The sequence below is a fragment of the Pseudonaja textilis genome, chromosome 6 (assembly GCF_049901715.1).
Source record: "Pseudonaja textilis isolate UNSWEBS1 chromosome 6, rPseTex1.2, whole genome shotgun sequence".
NCBI lineage: Eukaryota > Metazoa > Chordata > Lepidosauria > Squamata > Elapidae > Pseudonaja > Pseudonaja textilis.
This window is the reverse complement of record NC_141995.1, coordinates 17901754-17925130: the sequence shown is the minus strand read 5'-3', so window position 1 is coordinate 17925130 and position 23377 is coordinate 17901754. Positions and strand designations below refer to the sequence as shown.

General features: G+C 36.7%; 1 protein-coding gene and 1 long non-coding RNA gene across 3 annotated transcripts in view; one reads left to right on the top strand and one right to left on the bottom strand.

The window, feature by feature from the left end:
- Positions 1 to 21511, top strand: part of LOC148125403 (uncharacterized) — a 41078-nt gene extending 19567 nt beyond the window's left edge. Inside the window, exon 3 of the long non-coding RNA XR_015744059.1 lies at positions 21438 to 21511. This is a non-coding gene — a long non-coding RNA (uncharacterized LOC148125403). The remainder of the gene's footprint in view (positions 1 to 21437) is intronic.
- BANK1 (B cell scaffold protein with ankyrin repeats 1) overlaps positions 1 to 23377 on the bottom strand; it is a 159034-nt gene that overhangs the window by 102603 nt on the left and 33054 nt on the right. The window contains exons 2-3 of one of the 2 annotated variants that reach the window (XM_026698275.2): positions 22891 to 23289; positions 1738 to 1871 (exon numbers count right to left, since the gene is read on the bottom strand). In XM_026698275.2, the coding sequence (XP_026554060.2) occupies positions 1738 to 1871; positions 22891 to 23289 (533 nt within the window). Of the gene's footprint in view, positions 1 to 1737; positions 1872 to 6535; positions 6696 to 22890; positions 23290 to 23377 lie in introns of those variants that run through there. The other variant, XM_026698276.2, reaches the window with a different exon arrangement.

Below are 23377 nucleotides of genomic sequence, written 5' to 3'. Positions count from 1 at the left end.
AACAAAAGAAGACCCAGCTAATCAGCTGGGACTTGGGAGGCAGAGAATAGATGGGGGTGGGGTCAGTCAGAGATGGTATTTGCTGGTTCTCTGAACTCAAAATTTCTGCTACCAGCTCTCCAGAACTGGTCAGAACCTGCTAAATACCACCTTTGGAATAGACATTGTGGCATATTAAAGACTAATAACTGTTGTAACAACAGCCCTAACCCTAACCCTAAACATAATAGCTTAACTCAGGGGTGTTAAACTCAATTTCATTGAGGGCTGCATCAGGATTGTGTGGGGGCATGGCCAGGGTGTGCGTGGCTAGCTTGATGTCACTCATGTTAGAGGTCCCTGTGGTGGCCCTAGCACACTGCCAGCAAAAATGTTTTCACTGTCAGAGGGTTGCAGGAGGCCATCACAAGGCCCTCCCAACCTCCGTTTTGTACGGCTGAGGGTTGCAAGAGGCTGTTGCTTGGCCCTCCAAGCTCCATTTTGCTGGCAGAGGCATCATGGGCTGATCCTTCGCTGTTTCAAGGGTGGCCCTGCGGGCCAGATTTTGACACCCCTGGCTTAACTGATTTCATGATGAAAAATTGAGAGAATTGAGGAATAATACAGGACTCAGGATAGATTCTGAAACGGAATTCACTTGATCCAAATGATAGTGTAGGAGGGCCCACCATCCACAAAACAAAACATTCCACAGAATAAGATAAGAAGCAGAATAGAATATTTCCCCTAAAGGAGAAGAAGAGAAGAATCTCATTAACAAAGGAAGAAAGAAGCCCCAGTATTTCATCCATTAAAACTGCTTAGAGGCAAAGCTTAAGTAAATCAAGTTTCATTCCTAAAACAATATTTACATTTTAAAACCAGACTTGGCTAAAGCAATCTCCAAATAAACAACAGTATAGACCAGGAACTGAAACTGGTTATGCAGACAAGATAAAATCAGGAAAACAAAACTCTTAAGCTTTACATTTTCCTTCTGTCCTTAAGGCCAGTCATGACTTCACATGCCATAATAGAAAATCTCATAACAATTAAAATATTATATCCAGTCTAAAGAACATAGAAGGAACACATTTTCATACAAATGCCAGCATACCAATAACAAAGAACTCAGAAACATATAAAAATACACAAATTCACAACCCTAATTTGCCAGCTGCCCCCAGGAACACCTGCTGTTGTCACTGTTGTCCCTGGGCCAATGAACAGAAACCTCATTTCCAGTTGCAGCATGCCTCAAATTTATTTTTCTTTTGCCTGCATCCTTCTCCCAGCTTGGAATGGACCAGATTTAACTTCCAACAATTGTTTGGAGGCTGTCAGTGCTTAAATTTAGAGTGAGATTAATGTGCATTAATGTGAGAGTATATAATGATTGGTAGTGTAGGTTTATGTTATTGTGAGGACTTCTATAAATAATAATATATTGACATAATTTAAGCTTTATGAAGTCTATAGTAATTTAGTATCATGCTTAAGATTAAGATAAGATGATAGACAGAGTTAGTATTTGTATGGGCATTTGGGTAAGACATAAATAGAGTTAGGTTCTTTGAGAGTTATGGTAATATTTAATAGAGGGTTAAAGTTATGGTGAGACTTTACAATCTGAGTCACATTTATGTTAGAGTCACCCCCGCAAAACTTTGGGGAAGTTTATTTATTTTTTGCACATTTTTTAAAATAGAATTTAAAAAATGCATTTATGGGGATTGCATTTTCTTTAACGGAGCTTACCTCGCATGGTATCCTTTTTGGCAACACTAACACCTTTGGCCTTCCCACCATCTCTGTCACCTCCTCAATTTCCACACTTCCATCATTTAGCCTCAAGCTCCTTTCTAGGTCCAAAGATAAGGGATCATGTGCACCTGTCAAAGACATTATTTTAAGTCATAGAAGATTTGGGTTAATGATTGCCAAAGCCATCTCCCACCAGCTGAAGCATTCCTCAGTTGTGAAATTGCATATTAACTGGTGATCTTTGAGCAGAAATATTTGTATTATATGCTATACTTTGCCTTTGATGTATAATTAGGCATTTGACATAAATGCCTCTTTTTCTGCTGACATGGCAGGAGTCTTTTGTGGGTATTCCCTGTGCAGGCACAAAAATAAAACAGGCAAAGTCTCAGGAAATTGCAAAATCCTGAGGTGTTAGTGTCCTCATTAGAAATGTCTAATTGGATTTAGGTTCCAACCAAAAAATAAGGAATCTGCAATCTAAATGCATAATTTGAAGTTCAGATCAACAGGTAATTCAGTTACAACCTATTATGATTAAACAACAATGAGTTTAATTTCAAGATCTCTTTTTATACAATAGTGAACACAGAAGTTACTTCATATAGCTGTTTACCAGCTATATCTCTAATGGCTTTCCAGAGATATTAAAACTTTTTTCTACAAAACTCTCCAAGTTTATGTCCCAGCTATAAAGTTTGGAATCAAATGGATCATTTAGGCAGAGCATTATAGAGAAATTATTCAGATAAAAAATGACAAGAAATTAAATATGTCTAAATTTCTCCATAGAAAATTTCCATTTTAGGTTCAAGTCATTGTGATTTTCAAGCAAAAATTGTACTTTTTAATATTTAACATTTTAAAACAAAATAAATCAATAAAAATGGTAGCTTAGTTAAGACAGATAACAGATAATCAGAGTTGGCAGGGACTTTATAGGTCCAACCCCCCCCCACCCAAGCGGGAGACCCTACACCATTTCTGACAAATGGGAGTCCAATCTCTCCTTGAAAGTCTCAACGGATGGCGCTCCCACAACTTCCGAGGGCAAGCTGTTCCATTGTTTGATTGTTCTCACTGTCAGAAAGTTTCTCTGTATTTCCAGGTTAAATCTCTCCTTGTTCAGTTTCCATCCGTTATTCCTTGTCTGGCCTACAGGTGCTTTAGAAAATAGCTTGACCCCTTCCTCTCTGTGGTAGCCCCTCAAATATTGGAAGACTGCTATCATGTCTCCCCTGGTCCTTCTCTTTACCAGACTAGCTAAGCCCAGTTCCTGCAACCGTTCTTCATATGCCCTAGTCTCCAGTCCCCTAATCATCCTGGTTGCTCTTCTATGCACTGCCTATTTGGGCCTCCACATACTTTTACAGCACTATAGGGTAATAAAATTCTATCAGATAACCCACACATTGTTTACCATAAACAGGCTCATAAATCCCTATCAGCATAATTAGTATGCCATCACTGAGTCTTTTTCATCATCCCCAGCTCTGAGCAAATCAATTCCTTTCACATCTGTCTTTTTCTTTTATTTCCCCAAAGAATTCCAATATCATATTGTTTTTCATTTTCCAACTTGCATACTAACCTTTTCCTTCCCCCCAGCCCTTGCACAATTCACATTAGTCAATCAATCCACATTGATTGCTGGCTCTGAAGCGCTCCCCATCTGTCTTTGCTTTATTGGATATACTGTTTACTTTCTTACTATTTGTCTTGTCAGGGGTTTCCCCTATTCTCTTCAATATGCCCCTTTCATTTTTTTTTCATTCAAGAGCTGTACTTCCTATCCAGTCAGCTTTCATTATTGATCTAATAAATTGATAATATGAAACCCTTCTTTTTAAAAAGTCTTATTTTAACAGCCACAGTCTTCTTTTCCTATTGCAAATCAATGGTTTTTTTCACAAGGTCTCCTTCATAACATCTATCAGGTTGGCCCTGGTTAATGCTTAGGTGATGGGCTACTTTGCCAGGTTAAACTGTAGGCTAGTTGAAAAGTTGAAAACTGAATGCCGTGGCAAGTGCCAGTTTAGTCTAGAAGTTAAAGAATGGTTGCTAGAATTGGACATGTCTAGTTTGATGAAAAGAAGGACTAGACGGTTATCTGATAGCAGTGTTCCAATATCTCAGGGGCTGCCACAAAGAAGAGGGAGTCAAGCTATTCTCCAAAGCACCTGAAGGTAGCATAAGAAACAATGGGTGGAAACTAATAAAGGAAAGCAGCAACATAGAACTAAGGAGAAATTTTCTGCCAGTTAGAACAATTAATCAGTGGAACAAGTTGCCTCCAGAAGTTGTGAATGCTCCAATATTGGAAGTTTTAAAAAATATGTTGGATAACCATTTGTCTGAAGTGGTATAGAGTTTTCTGCCTAAGCAGGGGGTTGGACTAGAAGACCTCCAAGGTCCCTTCCAAGTCTGTTATTCTATTATTTTATTAAAGCACAGTCTAGGAGACTGTGAGTTCTAGTCCCACCTTAAGTATGAAAACCAGCTGGGTAACTTTAGGGCACTCATTCTCTCTCACACACAGGATTGTTGTTATGGAGAAAATAGGAGGGGGAAGGAGTATTAGGTATGTTCACTACCTTATTTATAAAAATAATAAAAGCAGAAAATAATAATAATAATAACATTATACCCCATGCTTATCAATTGTTGATAAGGAAGACAAAAAAGTCTGGATAGTGGACGCGGCAATGCCTGGAGACAATGGAATAGAAGAGAAATAACTGGAAAAGATAACAAAATACAAAGACCTTCAAATAAAAACAGAATGACTGTGGCAAAAGAAAGCAAAGGTAGTACTAATAGTAATAGGTGCCTTGGAAGCAATCCCAAAACAATTGGAGCACCACTGGCAGTGACAATTTGAACATCACTGGCATTGACAATTACACCCTCAGTCAATTGCACAAGGCAACTTTACTTGGAACAGCTTATATCCTGTGACAATATTTGCAATACCATCAAACATCCACAACTGTCTATCCCAGGTCCTTAGGAAGAACCCAAATGGTGAACAAAAATGCTAAATCCAATCTGAATATCTGTGCAACAATCATAATAAAACTCACTTCAATATCATGCCACAAAAGCTGCACATATACACCTATATAAGTCACCAATGTCAATTGAAGGGTGACTTGGCTTTGCTCGTATTATTTCCTAAATTAATAGTTAATCCAAATCTCAGACTCCTCCCCAACTTCATAAGACTTTTATTTATTTAATTTCTTCCTTTGCATCCTGCCTTATTATTTTTTACAAACAACTCAAGGTGGCAAAGATACCCAACACACCTTCCTCCTCCTATTTTCCCCACAACAACCCCTGTGAGAGGTCAATAGGACAGGGACAACCCCTTGGTCAACCAATTAATGACTACTGCAGCTTCAGCCGCAACAATACAAGAGCACACAACAGATACAAACTCAATATAAACAGCTCCAAACTTGACTGCAGAAAGTACGACTTCAGCAACAGAGTGGTCAATGCCTGGAATGCACTACCTGACTATGTTGTTACATCCTCTAACCTCCACTTCTTTAACCTCAAACTATCCACTATTGACCTCACCCCATTCCTAAGAGGTCTGTAAGGGGCGTGCATAAGTGCACAATGCTGCCTATTGTCCCTGTCCTATTGTCCCCATTTGTTTGTACCTATTTCCTGTATTCTTACTCATGTTTATACTTATATCTATTATCTTTTTTTTAAAGTTTTAAAATAGGCTTTATTTACAAAAGATTAAAACACGAACATGCAAATATGTAAAAATAAAAAGAATATAAATAGAACAATAAACATATTTCTTTCTATTACATTTTATACTAAGATTGATAGCTCATAGTAAACAGTAATAAGTAATCATTGGCAAGTATTCCTTATCCCTTATCAATTACCTATTAATTAATAAATAATATATTATTCTGCTATTACTATTGGATTATAACTGTATTGGTTAATCTAATGTATATCTATTATCTTGTAAGCTATTGACAAATCAAATCGAATCAATAAATAATATTCTACATATGATGCAGAAGGAATGGAAGGGTGTTTTTGATATAGTCTGGGCAGGATTGAATAGGTTGTAGCAAGGAACAAAGTAGCCACAAATTCTGAAACTGGAACGCAGATGTAGAAGACTAAGCTAGAATCTTTCTCCCTGATAATTTAATCTTTTAAGTGATGTTGATAGAACTGAAAAGCTCCTCTCTGTTACTTTCTAATACTCTCAATTACTCGCTAACACTCTATTTGGTCTGAGTATTAAGCTGTTAAATACTACAGAAAATATTTACTGTATAGAGATTGCTATCATAAAATTGTACTTTTAGAAAAATGGCTGTGCATTTGAACACTAAAAGTATATCCTCTGAAGCCAAGAGCAGGTAAATCAGGACAGGTAGCAAAAATATTATAAAAACCAAGATAGCACATTTAACTCCATGGTTGAAAGCCACCAGATAAAAAGAGCCATGTCTTGATAGTCTCATTTGTGTGTGTGCATGTATGCATGTGTATGCATAGATAGACATAGATATAGATGATATAGATATAGATGGTAGATATAGATACAGATGCATACAAGCACGTCATCCAGTTAAGTACCAGTTCATTAACACATTAGCCATCTTTTAAAGTAGGAAAACTTTTAGAAAGTAAATAGTTTTAGTCATGGATATATTTAATAATGCATGCTTTCTTGAAAACCATAAAATATTGATCAAAGACCTGTGGAATACAATAATGCATACCAATTAGTAGAAAAATAATTTACCTCTAATCTTGTAGGTTGAGAAAGTCTGCACTGAATGACATATTTCTCTTGGGTTATGTAAGGAAATCTCCAGAGCATTAGTGTAACTGCATTGTAGCATATGAACAGTGAAGCTGTCCACCACTAGATGGCGTAGCAGAGACATTTTATTGCAAGAAGAATGTTCCCATTTATTCCTACCACCCCTGCCTCACATTTCTTGATAAAGAGCTAGTTCTTTTAGCAGGTCTAGTAAAAATCAGAAGAAGCTCACATGCCAGGCAAAAGGAATACAGAGGACTAAAACACTATCATCTCTGTTCAATTGTTAGAGACAAAAACTCAGTTATTAGCCTGTCCTATCTTTCCCATAGCCCAAGGAAGAATGAGTGGGTGGGAAAAATGTAGGTGGACAGATACAGGCAATTGTCCCATACTGTCCCATATTCAGAAAACATTCATGATCAGCATTTTCATCCTGATAGGAAGCAAATGAAAGAAACACAAATGCATGAAAACCCTCTTTGTCCTATATAACTAATACGGAAGAACTTTATAGATACCAGGTCTGAGAATCTTGGGTGGTGGGTGACCATGCTTTCTTTAGTTCCTTATTCTCCTGTCTTTAGAAAAGCATGCTCACCGAACTGGTTGTTGAATCCTACCACTGTACATACCTATCTACATCTGTCTGTCTGTCTGTCTGTCTGTCTGTCTGTCTGTCTGTCTGTCTCTCTCTCTCTCTCTCTCTCTATCTATCTATCTATCTATTTACAACTACCTACATCTATCTATCATCTATCTATCTACATATCTACTTACATCTATCTATCTATCTATCTATCTATCTATCTATCTATCTATCTATCTATCTATCTATCATCTATCTGTCCAATAATATATAATGCCACACATTTACTATTAGAAAATGTATAGAAAGATATTATTTCTAATATAAATAATATAATTTATCATTTTTACCTGAAATAAGACTATTGCATAATCATGATTTGAAGAAAAGAGTAGACTTTCATTAATATGTGAAGATAAAAAGCAGGAAACTGCTTGGTTCTGATGCAAATGAACATTTCTCTCTGCATGGAGAAAGCATGCATATTTGATTTGTTCCAAGGAATGTGAGATGGAATCACAGCTTTGAAATATGATAGTAAATGTTTCTTCTTACATTTTCTAATGGATAATGCCTGCTTGGGCAAATTTCCCCCTTTGCTGATATGGGTGATTTAGCATCTGGCATAATAATATCATACTGTTTCATATTGTACCAGTCTATCCATGACATACAAAAAGAAAAAAAACAGTTAGAGAATTGGGAAAAGTTGAAAGTGCCCCGCTCCCAAACTCTCCTCATTGCTTTCTACAAATGAGAGCTGAACAAGTAAAGGCTGTTTGAAACAAATGGAACAAATTCATTTAGCTATCATTTAAATACATACCCTACCTAATGTTGCATTTTCAAACCAAATTATGTTAGTTTCATTGATCACTGTTCTTTGGCAAAAAAAGTACATAGGTTATAAACAAATAATTACACAAACCTAACAATGTTTCTCAGCAAACTTTTAAAAGTGAATATGGCTTAATATGAATGCATGGTTTTATAAGCATGTTCATTGAATTCTAAGGCAAAAAACATAAACTTGAATGTTTCTGTAAAAAGCCCATCTTAAAACATTTTTGGACATTTTTAGATATTATTTAAACATTATTAGTGTAGGATATGGATTTGCTTCTACAATTAAAATTAATTTCATTTACTTAACTCATATCTATTTTCCTATATTTTAGCACATTGCTTCTTATCATATTCTCAGTGAAACAGTAACTTATTGTTTTCCATTAACTTTCTGGCATCTGCTCAATATTTGAAAATTGCCAGCAAAATATAGATCCATTTTCCTTCTTTCTCTAAGTAAGCATCCATTTTGTACTTTTAGAAAAATGTTTTTGCTTTATAGAGACAGTTTTGAGTTAAAAGTTTATTTACACAGAAAGATATTAAATCAATGAGATTTACTGTGATTTAAGAATATTCAGGACAGTGGTAGAAAACATTGCTGGATGCTTATCTGGAATTCCTTTCAACTGCTTAGCTTTCTTCAAGTAAATTGCAAACCTTTAAAAGTAACTTCCATTGCAAATTTAAGTAACTTAATAGTGATTTTCTGTTTTCAAAATTAATGATATAAATCTGGCTTTTATGCTGTTGTATAGAAAGTTTGATTGACAGGTGTTTTCACCCAACCCACTTTGTCTGATCTTGAAAAGTTAAACAAGGTCAAACTTGATTAGTTTTCTTTATGGGAGTCTACCAGGAAATTCTACCAGGAAATATAATCAAAACTGCCAATATGTTTGAAAAAACATATTGTAAAAATGTAGTTCCAATCTTCTTCCATATTGTAATGAAGTTAATTATATAGGCAAGTTCCTATCATTACCAGGATTAAATCTCATTATCAGTTATTATTGTTTTTCTTAGAGCTTCTTAAGTATAGAATGGCCAATACAGGTGCAACTTAAATTGTAAACAATATTTTGTACTCTTTCCCTCCCCACTTCCTCCCATGCTCCCTTCTCCATTTCTAACTCCTCCCTTCCACCAATTATTAGACTTTATGTTGATTTAGTGCTACATTGACAATAATAGTACTGTCTTTGAGTATGCAACAGGGTTCCTTTCTTTTCCAAGTTTTCAAGACTGCAAGTTCCACTGTCTATATGGAAACACAGTATTAAGTTTTTGTTTGATATATATATATATTGACTTATAAATCAAGGCTTCAACTAGAAAAATAGAGTTTATTCAGGAAAACAAAGTTATTCAAACAGTAACCTAGTATGCTGTGAGCAGTTTGTTTGTTTGATTTCTATAGCTACCCATTTCTCAGTTTACAGTTTGTAGATCATTGTGAACTGTTTGTAGATCATTGGTCCAAAATATTTTTCTCCCTGAGACAAGAATATGGTAGCACTTGCCGACACATGTGCACATAGTCTGTGCACAGGCTTTTTGGCTGGGCTGCCACAGCATGCCACCATAATCTATAACTGTGATTGGTTTGTTTTGTACAAACACTTTTTTTTTCCTATCTGAAAAAAGGCAGTTGGGCCAGTGAGCCATGTCTTCCATTACAGAAGCCAACTGAACTAACTCATGAATCTTGTTGTCTCCATTGCTTTGAAGGACGCAGACAAAGTTATACTAAACTATTTTCCAAAGGTTTATTGTGCTCCTTAAGCATAAGTTGGCTGGGAGACCTTCTTTATCCTGCCTGTACAAAAGAGTGACCCTGTATAAAACTTGTTGATTTGGTACAATCATCCACATGTTCCCTTATCCCTTGCTTCTCTTTCTGTACATTTTCTAATTGTAAATGTGTGGACAAAGTTTACAGATAATCCTTATGCAGCACCCAACATGGTAATAATTCCTAATAAACATAAGAGATTCCTAGGAATTGAGAGTTGGTGATAATTCCTAGTAATCCGGAGATTAAACTCGTATTTATTTCTATGACAGTGAAATAATTGGTCTGAGGAATGTTTATGGTAGGAAGTATGGATGAAAATAGTAGGACATTTTAGGCAATACATGAAATTTGGCAAATCCAAAGTATAAAAATATATTAATGTTTTTAATTACTTTGGATGAACCTTCTAAGCACCAATTCCACTAGTGCTTTTTACAATTTTGTAAACAACAAACTAAAAGATTCAAGGTCCATCCCACCCCTGATAGGACCTAATGGTAAAGACTGCAACGATGACACCATTAAAGCCAACATCTTTAACACATTTTTTGGCTCAGTATTTGTAAACAGCAATGGATCATGCCCAGTATTTCCTAGCCAACCACAGATAACTACAATGATCTAATACATATCGATTTTACAGAAGACAATGTTGAAAAAGCACTACGCAATCTAAAACCATCTCTATCTATTGGACCAGATGGAATATGTGCCTATTTCTTAAAAAAGCTATCCACTGCCATAGCCAAACCTCTAAGCATAATCTTTGAAAAATCTTTCAGGACCAGTTCCTTGCCTAACCTGTGGTCACAAGCCACAGTCATCCCCATCTTCAAAAAGGGAGACCCTTGCCTAGTTGAAAATTACAGACCAATCTCCTTATGCTGCGTCACCTGTAAAGTCATGGAATAAATTATTAACCAATCCATCATCCTCCACTTAGAGACAAACAACCTACTCTCCAATAATCAATTTGGTTTCAGAAAAAAACTATCCTGTAATCTGCAACTCTTACACTGCAAAAACATATGGACTACACAACTTGATCAGGGCAAATCAATAGATGCAATCTACATAAACTTCTGTAAAGCCTTTGATTCAGTGGTACATGACAAACTACTCCTAAAAATAAAATCCTATGGTATCTCTGGACAACTGCATAACTGGATAGAAGCATTCCTGTCAAACAGACAACAAATGGTCAAAATTGGGAGCGTCCTATCAAATTCTGTACCTGTCAATAGTGGTGTCCCCCAAGGCAGTGTTCTAGGACCAACTCTCTTCATACTCTACTTAAATGACCTCTGTGATCATATTAAGAGCAACTGCGTTCTTTTTCGCTGATGATGTAAAGCTGTTCAATACCACAGACAATACTGCTACCCTTCAAAAAGATCTTGACTGTGTATCAGAATGGTCAAACAAATGGCAACTTCAAATCTCAACAAATAAATGCTCTGTCTTACATATTGGCAAAAAAATCCAAAAATAAAATACAAGCTGAATAGTCAAGATCTTGTTGATGATCCAAGCTCTGTAAAGGACCTTGGAATACTCACCTCTAATGATCTAAGTGCTAGAGCCCACTGCAACTACATAGCCAAAAAGGCATTAAGAGTTGTTAACCTAATCTTACGTAGCTTTTTCTCTGGTAATATCACACTACTAACTAGAGCATACAAAACATTTGCTAGACCAATACTCGAATACAGCTCATCAGTCTGGAACCCACATTACGTATCTGATATTAGCACAATTGAGAAAGTCCAGAAATATTTCACAAGAAGAGTTCTCCACTCCTCTACTCGTTGTAGAATACCTTATGCCACCAGACTTGAAATTCTAGAACTAGAAAACCTTGAATTACGCCGTCTTCGGTCTGATTTAAGCATGGTATATAAAATCATACATTGCAATGTCCTACCTGTCAATGAATACTTCAGCTTCAACCATAACAATACAAAGCACACAACAGATACAAACTCAAGGTTAACCGCACCAAGCTTGATTGCAGGAAATATGACTTCAGCAACAGAGTGGTCAATGTCTGGAATACTCTACCCGACTCTATAGTTTCTTCGCCAAACCCCAAAAACTTTAACCTTAGACTGTCTACTATTGACCTCACCCCTTTCCTAAGAGGTCTGTAGGGGGCGTGCATAAAGCGCACCAACGTGCCTACCATCCCTGTCCTATTGTTTCTTTTATTTTTATTTTATTTTTCTTATATGTACCCATTTCATGTATTCATAACTATGTATACACTTATACTTATTATCTTGTAAACAATTGACAAATAAATAAAATAAAATAAATAAATAAATAATCTATAACTGTGATTGGTTTGTTTTGTACAAACAATTTTTTTTCCTATCTGAAAAAAGGCAGTTGGGCCAGTGAGCCATGTCTTCCATTACAGAAGCCAACTGAACTAACTCATGAATCTTGTTGTCTCCATTGCTTTGAAGGACGCAGACAAAGTTATACTAAACTATTTTCCAAAGGTTTATTGTGCTCCTTAAGCATAAGTTGGCTGGGAGACCTTCTTTATCCTGCCTGTACAAAAGAGTGACCCTGTATAAAACTTGTTGATGTGGTACAATCATCCACATGTTCCCTTATCCCTTGCTTCTCTTTCTGTACATTTTCTAATTGTAAATGTGTGGACAAAGTTTACAGATAATCCTTATGCAGCACCCAACATGGTAATAATTCCTAATAAACATAAGAGATTCCTAGGAATTGAGAGTTGGTGATAATTCCTAGTAATCCGGAGATTAAACTCGTATTTATTTCTATGACAGTGAAATAATTGGTCTGAGGAATGTTTATGGTAGGAAGTATGGATGAAAATAGTAGGACATTTTAGGCAATACATGAGATTTGGCAAATCCAAAGTATAAAATATATCAATGTTTTTAATTACTTTGGATGTTTAGGTCCTGTGGAATCTATGTCCTTATATGCAATGAAATTAACAGAAGGTTTGCAATTGACCTTGGTTTGCAGTGTTCTTCTCAAAAGTTTTAACATTAATATAATGATTTGCAAAAAGGATTGTGTTCTATAATTTAAATAAAACCCGTTTTACCACAGACTAGCAGGCATTACCCCCACAATGTATATTTACATATTTCCAATGTAAATTAGACACATAAAATAAATCATGAATATGCTTATAGATATTTCCAGGTATAAAGAAAATCATCTACATGATTCTTTTTTTAATGAAAATAAAAATGAATTGATCAGAATTCCTGTAGACTAGCTATTATCTTTTTGTGCAAATGATTTAATCCAACACAAAGTTAGATCTTATTGAGCTCCAATACAAAAGAAGCCACTCTATTAATTCTATCAATATCAACTCATGTAAGTTAAATCTCAACTACATCAACTCATGTAAGCTGTTTTCATCCAATTAGCACTGAAAAGAAGAATAAAATATCACATACTCGTATGTCTGCTTCATTAGCACAGAGTTCACTGCCAATGGTTACATAAGAATTTAAACTGTTAGATTGTTAAACAAGTCTAGCCTTTTAATTTTTATGCTATTTTTATTTTTAAAAATTCTAAGATATGAAAGGTAAACACAAAGCAATATAAAAGAAAGTGAAGGAAAGTGAAGAAAGTGAAGAAAAAAGCATAAGCAAGAAAAATTGAAACAAGAAAAATATGTCAAGAAACTACTTCCATTCGCTTTTACAACAATTACAAGCCAAGAAATTTTCACAACTTCATCACAATTAGATCATATTTTCTTTCTTGGAAAATAGGAGATACCACAGAGCACCCGAAGACTCAGTCAAGGTATGTATGTATGTATGTATGTATGTATGTATGTACACATACATACATGCATACATACAACTGATCAGCCCACATGGAAAGCAGAACACAGCTAAACATAAAGACTTCTGCTAGCTATACCATCCATTTTTTCCCAAGTGCCTTGAATGCCTTACAGTAAAACTGATATGGGTTTCCTCCATTTTGTGCTCACTATCTGAAGAACTGAATTGATTTGATGTTGTGTTATCATGATGCATATGAATAGGGTAGTACTACCAAGAATACCTGGGTGAAAACTAAGGACTAAAAATGTTTAAATATTCCAATCCGGAATTCTGAAGCAAGGTTAGATTGGCTTGGCTTCAGTGATCAGCTTCCCAAATCGCTGTCCAGGTTTTAGAGAGAGGCAACCTGCTGGTAAAAATACAAAATAGTGGCTGAAATAAAATTTGCATCAAGGATAGAAATCTATCTTATCTTTCCACCCATGGGAGTGGCTGAAATTTAAATGTTTGGGAATCATTTTAAAGAAAGACAATGATCAAATCAGATTGAAAGAAGCCCATGTCTTTTTCACTCCCTCAAAAAGAAACAGATTTTCAATTAAGAAACTCACTTGTGAGCCTGATTAGGCAAAGATAGCAATAAAATAAATGACAATAAATATTCCACATCCCCGTGGGAATGTGCTGGAATGCATATTTTAGATAAAGATGCCAGGGACAAACATTAATACTAGGGATATTAGGGACAAACTAAGGCTGACCACGAACCAAATATTTTGTTGCTTATGGCAAAACAGCATGTTGTGTCATAAAGTGGACAGATATGAATAGGGCCTTGGAATTTTTTATAATGTAAACATTACAACCTTTAGAGAAGGTTGTTGATCCTCGAATAAAGTATCAGGAAAAATCTGCTTCCCCCAGGGTCCTCTAAAATTGCTGCCCAAACTCTCATAATGATGTTGCATGTACTATGCATGATCTCTGGGATGCAGTAGTAACTCAAGACTGCAATGGTATCTTCACTCTGGTCTTTCTTGATCTCTCAGTGACCTTTAATAGCATCACCCATGGTTTCCTTCTGGACTTATTTAGAGAGGTACAGAGTTATGGGCTGCTCCTTCTCCCTTTGATATCAGTTCTGTTTAGTATTGATAGTTGGGGAGAAATCTAGCCCCAAACCTTTATTAAGTGAAGAACCTCAAGACATTACCATTGGCTCATTCTTATTTCATATCTACATAAGACCACAGGATGAGGTCATCCAATGGTATGAGGTTAGATATCATCAGTATATAGCTCTATTTCCTGGGCCAACCAAATGTTTATGTGAAGATGCTTTTGCAGTATTTGGGACCGCTAGTTCTGGGGACTTATCATTTTTTATTCTGGATGGGGGTGCAGTTCCACAAATAAGTGTTTTATGGAATTGGAGGGGGGGATCATTCTAGACTTACAGTTTTTGCTAAAAGCAAATGGCAGCTCTGGCTAGGAGAGCCTTTATACTGGCCTACCTTTTGTGCCATTTATACTTATTACACACTGTCCCTCATGCTTTAGTCACCTTCCATCTGTATTATTGAAATTTGCTATCCTTCAAAACTACTCAGAAGCTACAGCTGATTCAGGATGCATTACTGAAGCTAGTTATGGGTTGCCTTGCTATGCCAATGTCCTGCATCTAATCTGAAAGCTCCACTGGCTTCTAGAATAAGATAAACTCCTTGTTCCAAATAGCAATAGCACTTAGACTTATATACTGCTTCACAGTGCTTTACAGCCCTCTTTAAGCTCTTTATAAAGTCAGCATATTGTCCCCAGCAATCTGGTTCCTCATATTACTGACCTCGGAAGGATGGAAGGCTGAGTCAACTTTGAGCCTGATGAGATCCGAAATGCCTAAGCCAGCAGGCAGGCAGCAGGCAGCAGAAGTAGCCTGCAGTACTGTGTACTAACCACTGCAATACAATTTGAGGTGCTGTTCATAAACTTTTTCATGGTATAGGACTGGATCATTTACAGAACTGCCTGTTTCTAATCATTTCTGCCCATCACACAAAATCTGGCAGATTGGGCATGTTCTGGATCCCTTCTATTAAATATTGCCATATCGGGACAGAGGAAATAGGCCTTTTCTCTTGTGTGACAACCACCCTGTGAAATGCATACCTTCCATGAGATTTGGATACCCCAGTCTTGACATACTTTTGCAAGGTGTTGAAGATCTGATTCTTCTTCCAGGCATTGGGCCAGGTTGTGATTTGAGCATTGCTGCTTTGATTATAAACTGGTGAGTTGCTCCATGGGCATTGGGTCATTTTAAAATTTATTTTCCTATTTCTTTATGTTGTTTATTAGGCACCCAGAGTTGTGTGTTAGCTGCACAGTGATGTACATTTAAATAGTAAATAAAAAAATAATTAGGAAACTTTTGCAAGATAGCTATTCAGAACGTGAATATCTTGTTTTCCCATATTACATGTTTGCTATCCATAATTTGTCAAGTGACCTATGATTTGTTGATTTTGAATAATGTACTAGGCAAAATATCATGTATACAAGCCACATGTTTGCATATATTAAGTTAGGCAAATGCTTTCAGGAAGAATCTTTGCTCTAATCTTTATTAAGGTACTGAAGGTGAAGTAAGGTCATATTGATTTCAATGTCACAGTTAAAGCTGCAACAATAACTGAGAAATATACTTAGTTATATGGTTTTTGAGTACTGCTTTTGAAATTTTAAACATGGAACTGCAGAAGGAGCTTATCTCAGTCAGTAGAATAAAACAGTAAAACAACGTACAATACAATAAAACACTTTAGCTAAAGAACAGAATCATGTCACATGAACTGTTTTGAACCAAGATACTTCAAGTCAAGGACTGGCTATCATATGTTTGCTGCTTGTATATACCTAAGTGTGACTAAGATAAGCTTCTTTTTTATGTTCAAAATGCATGGATATATTTTCTCCATGGACAGAAGGAACTAAATAACAAGGTTTTTACAGTCAGGCTTTCCCCCTCAAACTATTTTGCATTGCTTAAACCTTGCAAAATCAGTCCTGTTGTTCCGCTGAATTAGCAGCTCAGATCCTATTTATCATTGTTATCAAATCTGACTGTAAAATGAGTCATCTGGCTCCATTCTCAAGCAGTTTATACCCAAGTTTAGTTTTGAAAATGCAGTTCGAAAGATTTCTTCTTATTTATTTTTTTATCCATGCCTATTCTTCTTAATCCTGATTTTCCACAACCTCTCACAACTGCATAATACTTATTAACCTGATATTTTGCTGGCAGCTAAGGGACAAAAGCATCCTTTCTTCTTACAAATTAATCTTCCAATTATTTACTTCCCAAGAAATGAGTATTCTGGCAAGAAATCCAACTCAGTGTCAGCAAAGCATTATACTGAAAAGTGGGATATGAGATGAATGCCCCTGACTGCTGTCCTCAAAACCTATCTGGGAAATCCATCTTCTCTATCCACATCTGGAGCAGGAAGATTAGGAACCAGATCTGCCTTTGCAAACTCGGAAGAATAAATGATGGGCTTAAGATCGTTAGAAAAAAGTGCTTCTTGAAAGATAAGTAGATTACCTTACTTCAGACTTACTTCAGACTTAGCTCTCTGGAGAATGCCTTAATGCTGGAAAAGGTGGAACGAAAAAGAACAGGAGGGCAACCAGCAACAAGGTAGATGGACTTAGTTACAGCGGCAATGAATGCATCATTGAAAGACTAGGTTATGGATAGCTCATCATGGAGAAAATCTATGTGGTTGCTAGAAATCAAAAACAGTTTGACAGCACGTGATTGATTGTTCAATCGATCAACCACACAATCTGCATTTGATTTTAGTATTATTCCTTCTAAATGGTTCTGTGCTTTGGAATGCAAACTTGCCAGAAGGAACCAGTGATTAAGGAACAGAAGGGAAACTTACCAAATTTGCAGATGATACTAAGCTGGCAGGAATAGCTAACACCCAAGAAGATAGGCTCAAGATCCAGATGGATCTTGATAGACTAGAACACTGGGCCATATCTAATAAAATGAAATTCAATATAGAGAAAAGTAAAGTCCTACACTTAGGCAAGAAAAACCAAAAGTACACATATAGACTGGGTGAAACCAGGCTCAATAGCAGTAACTGTGAGAGGGATCTTGGAGTCTTAGTGGACAACCAGCTAAATATGAGCAAGCAGTGTGCAGCCGCCGCCAAAAAAACTAATGCAATCCTAAATTGTATTAACAGAGGGATAAAGTCAAGATCCAGGGAAGTACTAATATCACTCGATAAAGCCTTCGTAAGACCACATCTAGAGTACTGAATCTAGTTTTGGTCACCACATTATAAAAAAGATGTTGAGACTCTAGAAATAGTACAGAGAAGAGCAACCAGGATGATTAAGGGACTGGAGGCTAAAACATACAATGAACGGTTGCAGGAACTGGGCTTGGCTAGTCTAGTGAAGAGAAGGACCAGGGGAGACATGATAGCAGTCTTCTAATATTTGAGAGGCTGCCACAGGGAGGAGGGGGTCAAGCTATTTTCTAAAGCTCCTATAGGCCAGACAAGGAATAATGGATGGAAACTGAACAAGGAGAGATTTAACCTGGAAACAAGGAGAAATTTTCTGACAGTGAGAACAATCAACCAATGGAACAGCTTGCCCTCGGAAGTTGTGGGAGCGCCATCCGTTGAGACTTTCAAAGAGAGATTGGACTCCCATTTGTCAGAAATGGTGTAGGGTCTCCCGCTTGGGTGGGGGATTGGACTAGATGACCTACAAGGTCCCTTCCAACTCTGATTATCTGTAATCTGTAATCTGATTAGTTCTAACCTTCTAAGAAGAAGATGCTATTGACAGGTTCACCCACAGATTCTATTTAGAATGCTTTTCTTCTGACACAGATCCTTCCTCTCTTTGAACACTGCCAGATCAGCATTTCTATCTTTTTTGCATTTAGTTTGTCCCAGATAATAATGTGTAAAAATCAGCCTAGACATGCTCTTCCCCTGGGATAGATGCTTCTAATTTTCAGAATGTTTCTTTTCATGGTGGTTTCCAGTTTATTTTATTTTTTATTTCAAGTGGCCTGCAGGGGAGCAGAGAATGCTGCTATTGCGATTGTTTTCTGCCATACCTTTTTTACATTTTAATTTTAGTTACGTTTATATGTTCTATTTATAGCCTGCCTTTTTTCCAGAAGCTAAGAGTGTCATCTACACTCCCTTCTCTATTTTTTCCCACCCACAAAAACAATCATATGCAGTAGATAGACGGATGTACAGCATCTAAAGTTATCCATGGATTTCTGTAACAACAACGGGTTCCCTATTTAGTCTGATTTTATCACCTTGATCACTGCATCTCATTTTGGTACCTGTCCAGTTTTCTTTGCATTCTGATCCGGGAAAACAAAACCTACCAACAAACAACCATGAATGATATTGCATAGAATGTTTTGCCTTGGAACTGAAGTCAACAAAGCTGCAAAATTTAGGAAAAAAATTGTACAAGAGAGACATTTGGGTACCTCTGGTACCTCATAATTTAAATAAAAGTCAGAATGCAATGTTGGGAATTGTATCAGATTTTTTTCTTCTATCAAATTTATTTTTTAGAAAGTATAAATGGAAGTGGTTAAAGAAGGTGACAAAGTAGAATAGTTTGAGAAGTTTCTAGAGTTCTCTGTCCTAGCTTATTCCTGTTCTGACCCAGCCAGGTTCCCAAAGAGCAAACACAGTCAAAGGCAGCAGCCCCCACCTTTTAAGGTTTAATTACAAATTCTGTTCTGAAGACTGCTTTTCACTAATTAGCTCTGACAAGAAAGAGCCTTGCCAAGTTGTTTGTCAAGCCTGCCAAAAACCTAGAGATAAGAACTAATTTACAAAATTGTCCAAACACGAACTAAGATGTCCACCAGTTGAGTTTAAGAGCTTCTTTGCTTTCTGCAAACAACCCTTTTTCAAACCTGGCTTTGATCCTCTTGAAGGAGGCGCTATTACCTTGCAGGCTTACTCCTGAGTCACCTGTGCTGCTGTAATTGTTCTTTCCTCTGAGTAATCCTTTGTGCACTTGGCACAGGCTCCTCAGGAACCTCCTTGTCACTGCTGCCAGGCCCCACAAGTTCTGAAGGCAGCAGTCCACTCCCTGATGGTTCTGGCCCCTCATCAGAGTCATCGCTCTCCTCAGCCATCTGCACCTGCTGCCGGCTAACCACAACAATTCCTGACAAGGTGATGTAGAACAGGGATCTCCAACCCTGGCAACTTTAAGCCTTGTGGACTTCAGTTCCCAGAATTCTGGAGGTTGAAGTCCACAAGTCTTAAAGTTGCCAAGGTTGGAGACCCCTGATGTAGAAGATATGGCTGCTGCTGATTGATTTGTGTCAAGGGGAGTCAAAGGCCCCACAAAATCTACACTGATCATGTTGGATATCTCGAAAGAGCCAGAAACCTCTTGTCCCATGCAAGATTCCCCCCTAATTATGAGGAACATATCTAAGCAGATGTATCTTTAGGAAAACAGATGAATTCTATTCAACAAATAAAAAATAAAAAGCTGTATATTTATGCCCCTATGAGATACAAAACAGTTCTATTCCTATATCAAGCTCTGTAATCAGATCCTTATAAAGGTTTTGTCCAGGAAGGAACCCACTCTTCTTCTAAGTTACTGAATTTACTATAAATGTATAGTGGATACAGAATATTACTTTCTTGGCTACATATATTGACAAATTACTTATTTTATTCATTGTGAGAATTCCCCCCACTTCTTGAAAGATGACTGTGAGCACTAAAATGACCAACAAGTGATCAACTCAACCATCTTGTTTCAGATGCAGTAGGAACTCAAAGATTAATCTGTTGGAGATAGTTGGATTGACCATCTTTTGTGAATTGAGCCATTAAAAAGAGAGCTTTTTTGTTTGTTGCCCAATTTTGCCCCTTACATCTTTATACAGCATACTTGGATGTATTTCCTAATTATATCTGTACAACAGCTTCTGAGGCCAGTTGGTTGGAGAGGCAATTACTGGGTCAAAATTACCTAGTGAGCTCTATAATCAACTGAGTTTTTGAATCTGGCTTCCCTGATACAAGTCCAACATTTTTAACACTGTATCACATTAGCTCTCAAACTCAGATGAGCATGCCTTTTCAACCCCAACATTTCCAGATTTAATAAGGTTTCTACTTGACTTCAAGGGTTCCTCATCATATAGTTTTCTATTTTCATTCAAGTGGGCATGAACAATTTCTTTTCAAGAACTGCCATTCAGCTTTGTAGGCCTACTGATCATGGAATGGAACCAGTCATATTCAGTCTCATGCTCTCATTCAGATTTAATTCCAGGACACAACTAGAATATATATTATTCTCTTGTTTTTCTCCAGGTTACTAGCTGCATTAATGCAAGAACAGGGAAGCACTATATAGGCAAATATCACGTCACATGTTGAGCTTTATTGATGGTTTGTACCACAAACTAAATCTTAAATCTGGTTTAATAAATGACAATTCCCTGTGTTCACACGACATAGTGTAATATATGCCCTGGTTAATACAACCTGGTAAGATTATGGCTTGTTTTCACAACAACAAACTATCAAATGCCATTTCAGTTTTGTCTAGCATGTTATACAATCTCATCCAATATTTTGTGCCACTCTTGTGGTTTGAACGTAAATTACTTACCTTATTTTATGAGTTCATGATACTAAAACCAGTTTAATGCTGTCTTAGAACTTTATAGCCTTTCTGCCTGCATTCTTTTGGTGCTTCAAAATTTTATTACGTACAATAATACCTTAATTGTTTTTTTAATAGACATATACTTTATAAGACTTCACAAAGCTTTAAAGGACATGCTTTGCTTTGACGGAGGTTTAAAAAAAACACCCTTCGAAACTCATTCACAGAGTAATATGTGAGTATGACCTTTTCAATAACCACAAGAGGCTTTTGTATGTATACAATATTATACCATAGCCTATTCCAATTCCAAATTCTTATTCCAGAAGAAGCTTTAGAAACAAAACAGAAACATGACCACTTTTCTTTGCTTTTGGAAGTGGAAAATTTTATAAAACAACTTCTAAAATAGTAAAGCTCCCTTTTCTTGCACGTGATTCATTTTGTCAAGTGAAATAGGTCTTTGATCACTCCTATTGTAATAGTTACAAGTATAATTCAAAACGATGAAGTTTCTGTGTATTGTAGTTTGATCCTTGCTACAAGATGCAACTACAACCACAATGAGCATCCTTCAGTGCTCTTATATCTAGTCGTTAAGAGACCATGTGTGCAACTTGGATCATGAACTGCTCCCATTGGTTGGGGGATAATCCATGCATTCATAATCTTCATTTATTACATATATTAAGCCATGGTTTTTCATTTCTCCTGCTTTATTATTGCATTCAAGTATATAATGACATTATACTAAATTTTTGAATAATGATTGCTTCAATAACATTCCTTCTTGGCATGACGGATATTTATGACCCTGTGCAAAGCTTTGGGGGTGTGTGCTTTGCTTCAACAAAAGCTCTAGCCAAGGGCTTTTCTCAAAGCTGTTTTACTGAAATATGAAATGAAAGAGACACTTAGCTTTGCTTCATTCTTCTCCACTGCTTCACTGTAGCCCTTGCCAATATATCTAGTGGGGGCTTCCATATTTCTATCAGGTTGTACACACTTAGTGGTTTGTCACCATGGTGACAAAGAATTTTTTATCATAATTAAGTTGTCAACCCTGAAGGTGGCCTAGCCAAAGCCATCTTGGAGTTTCAGTGCTGCCACACTGGAGCTGAGGGATAGGGAGGGGAGGTATTAGAGATAGCTGGGGTTATATAGTCAAAATAAAATACTTTCTCTTTCTCTGACATGCTCAAACCTGGTTGGAGGAAGGAGGAGTGATGTTACCAGGCTACCAGACAGTGCCTTGATTGGATCATTGTTTGGGGTTGAGAAAAAACCTTTTACTTTTAATTAGGTGAAAACCATGGGAACATTCAGAGACGGTTTTCACCAGACTCGTGCCAATATGATATATCCAATAAAGCTATTCTTTGAGGAATTAATCTGTCTCAGAGTTTTGTTTGGTATGGCATCACCCCTCCTTCCTCCACTCCCTCTTCCTCTATTACTTGGAACCCTGACAAAAGTTATTTGAGGAAATGTTTAAGCATAAAACATAGTACAATCTCTGAGCTTGCATATTTTCCCTTAAAATATATATAAATTAGAAGCAGAGAAAAGAAGGGTGGAAGGATAGTACCTTGTTGAATAATGTCAGATATAACAGCAAGATAATCTTCCGGCCCTTGATCTGTGGTCATCAATTGGTTGCATTTGTCTATATTCAGTGTCTGGTAGAGAAGGGCTGAATCTTCTACCCCACAAAGCAAAATGGCCACCCTTTCAGGTGGCTGAAGAATCTTGTTCAGAAAATATATTTTCTTCACATTCAGGCCCTTTAAAAGATCATTTGATATTATCAACAGTTTGCATCTGTAAGAGCAAAGAAATGGCACTTCTGAATGGTGAATCGATGCAGCTTCTAAGTCATAAAGTACGATCCAGTCTTCTAATACAATGTGCTTGAAAATTGATTTTAAATACAGTGCCCACTCCTTGGCAGCTTCTTCATAGATAACAAGGATGCCCTGTGCATTTTCTGAGGGAATAGAGAAAAGAACAAAATTCAGAAGAATTGTCAGTTTGCATGACTGTATAATAATAATATCAGAAGCTAATATTCTGAA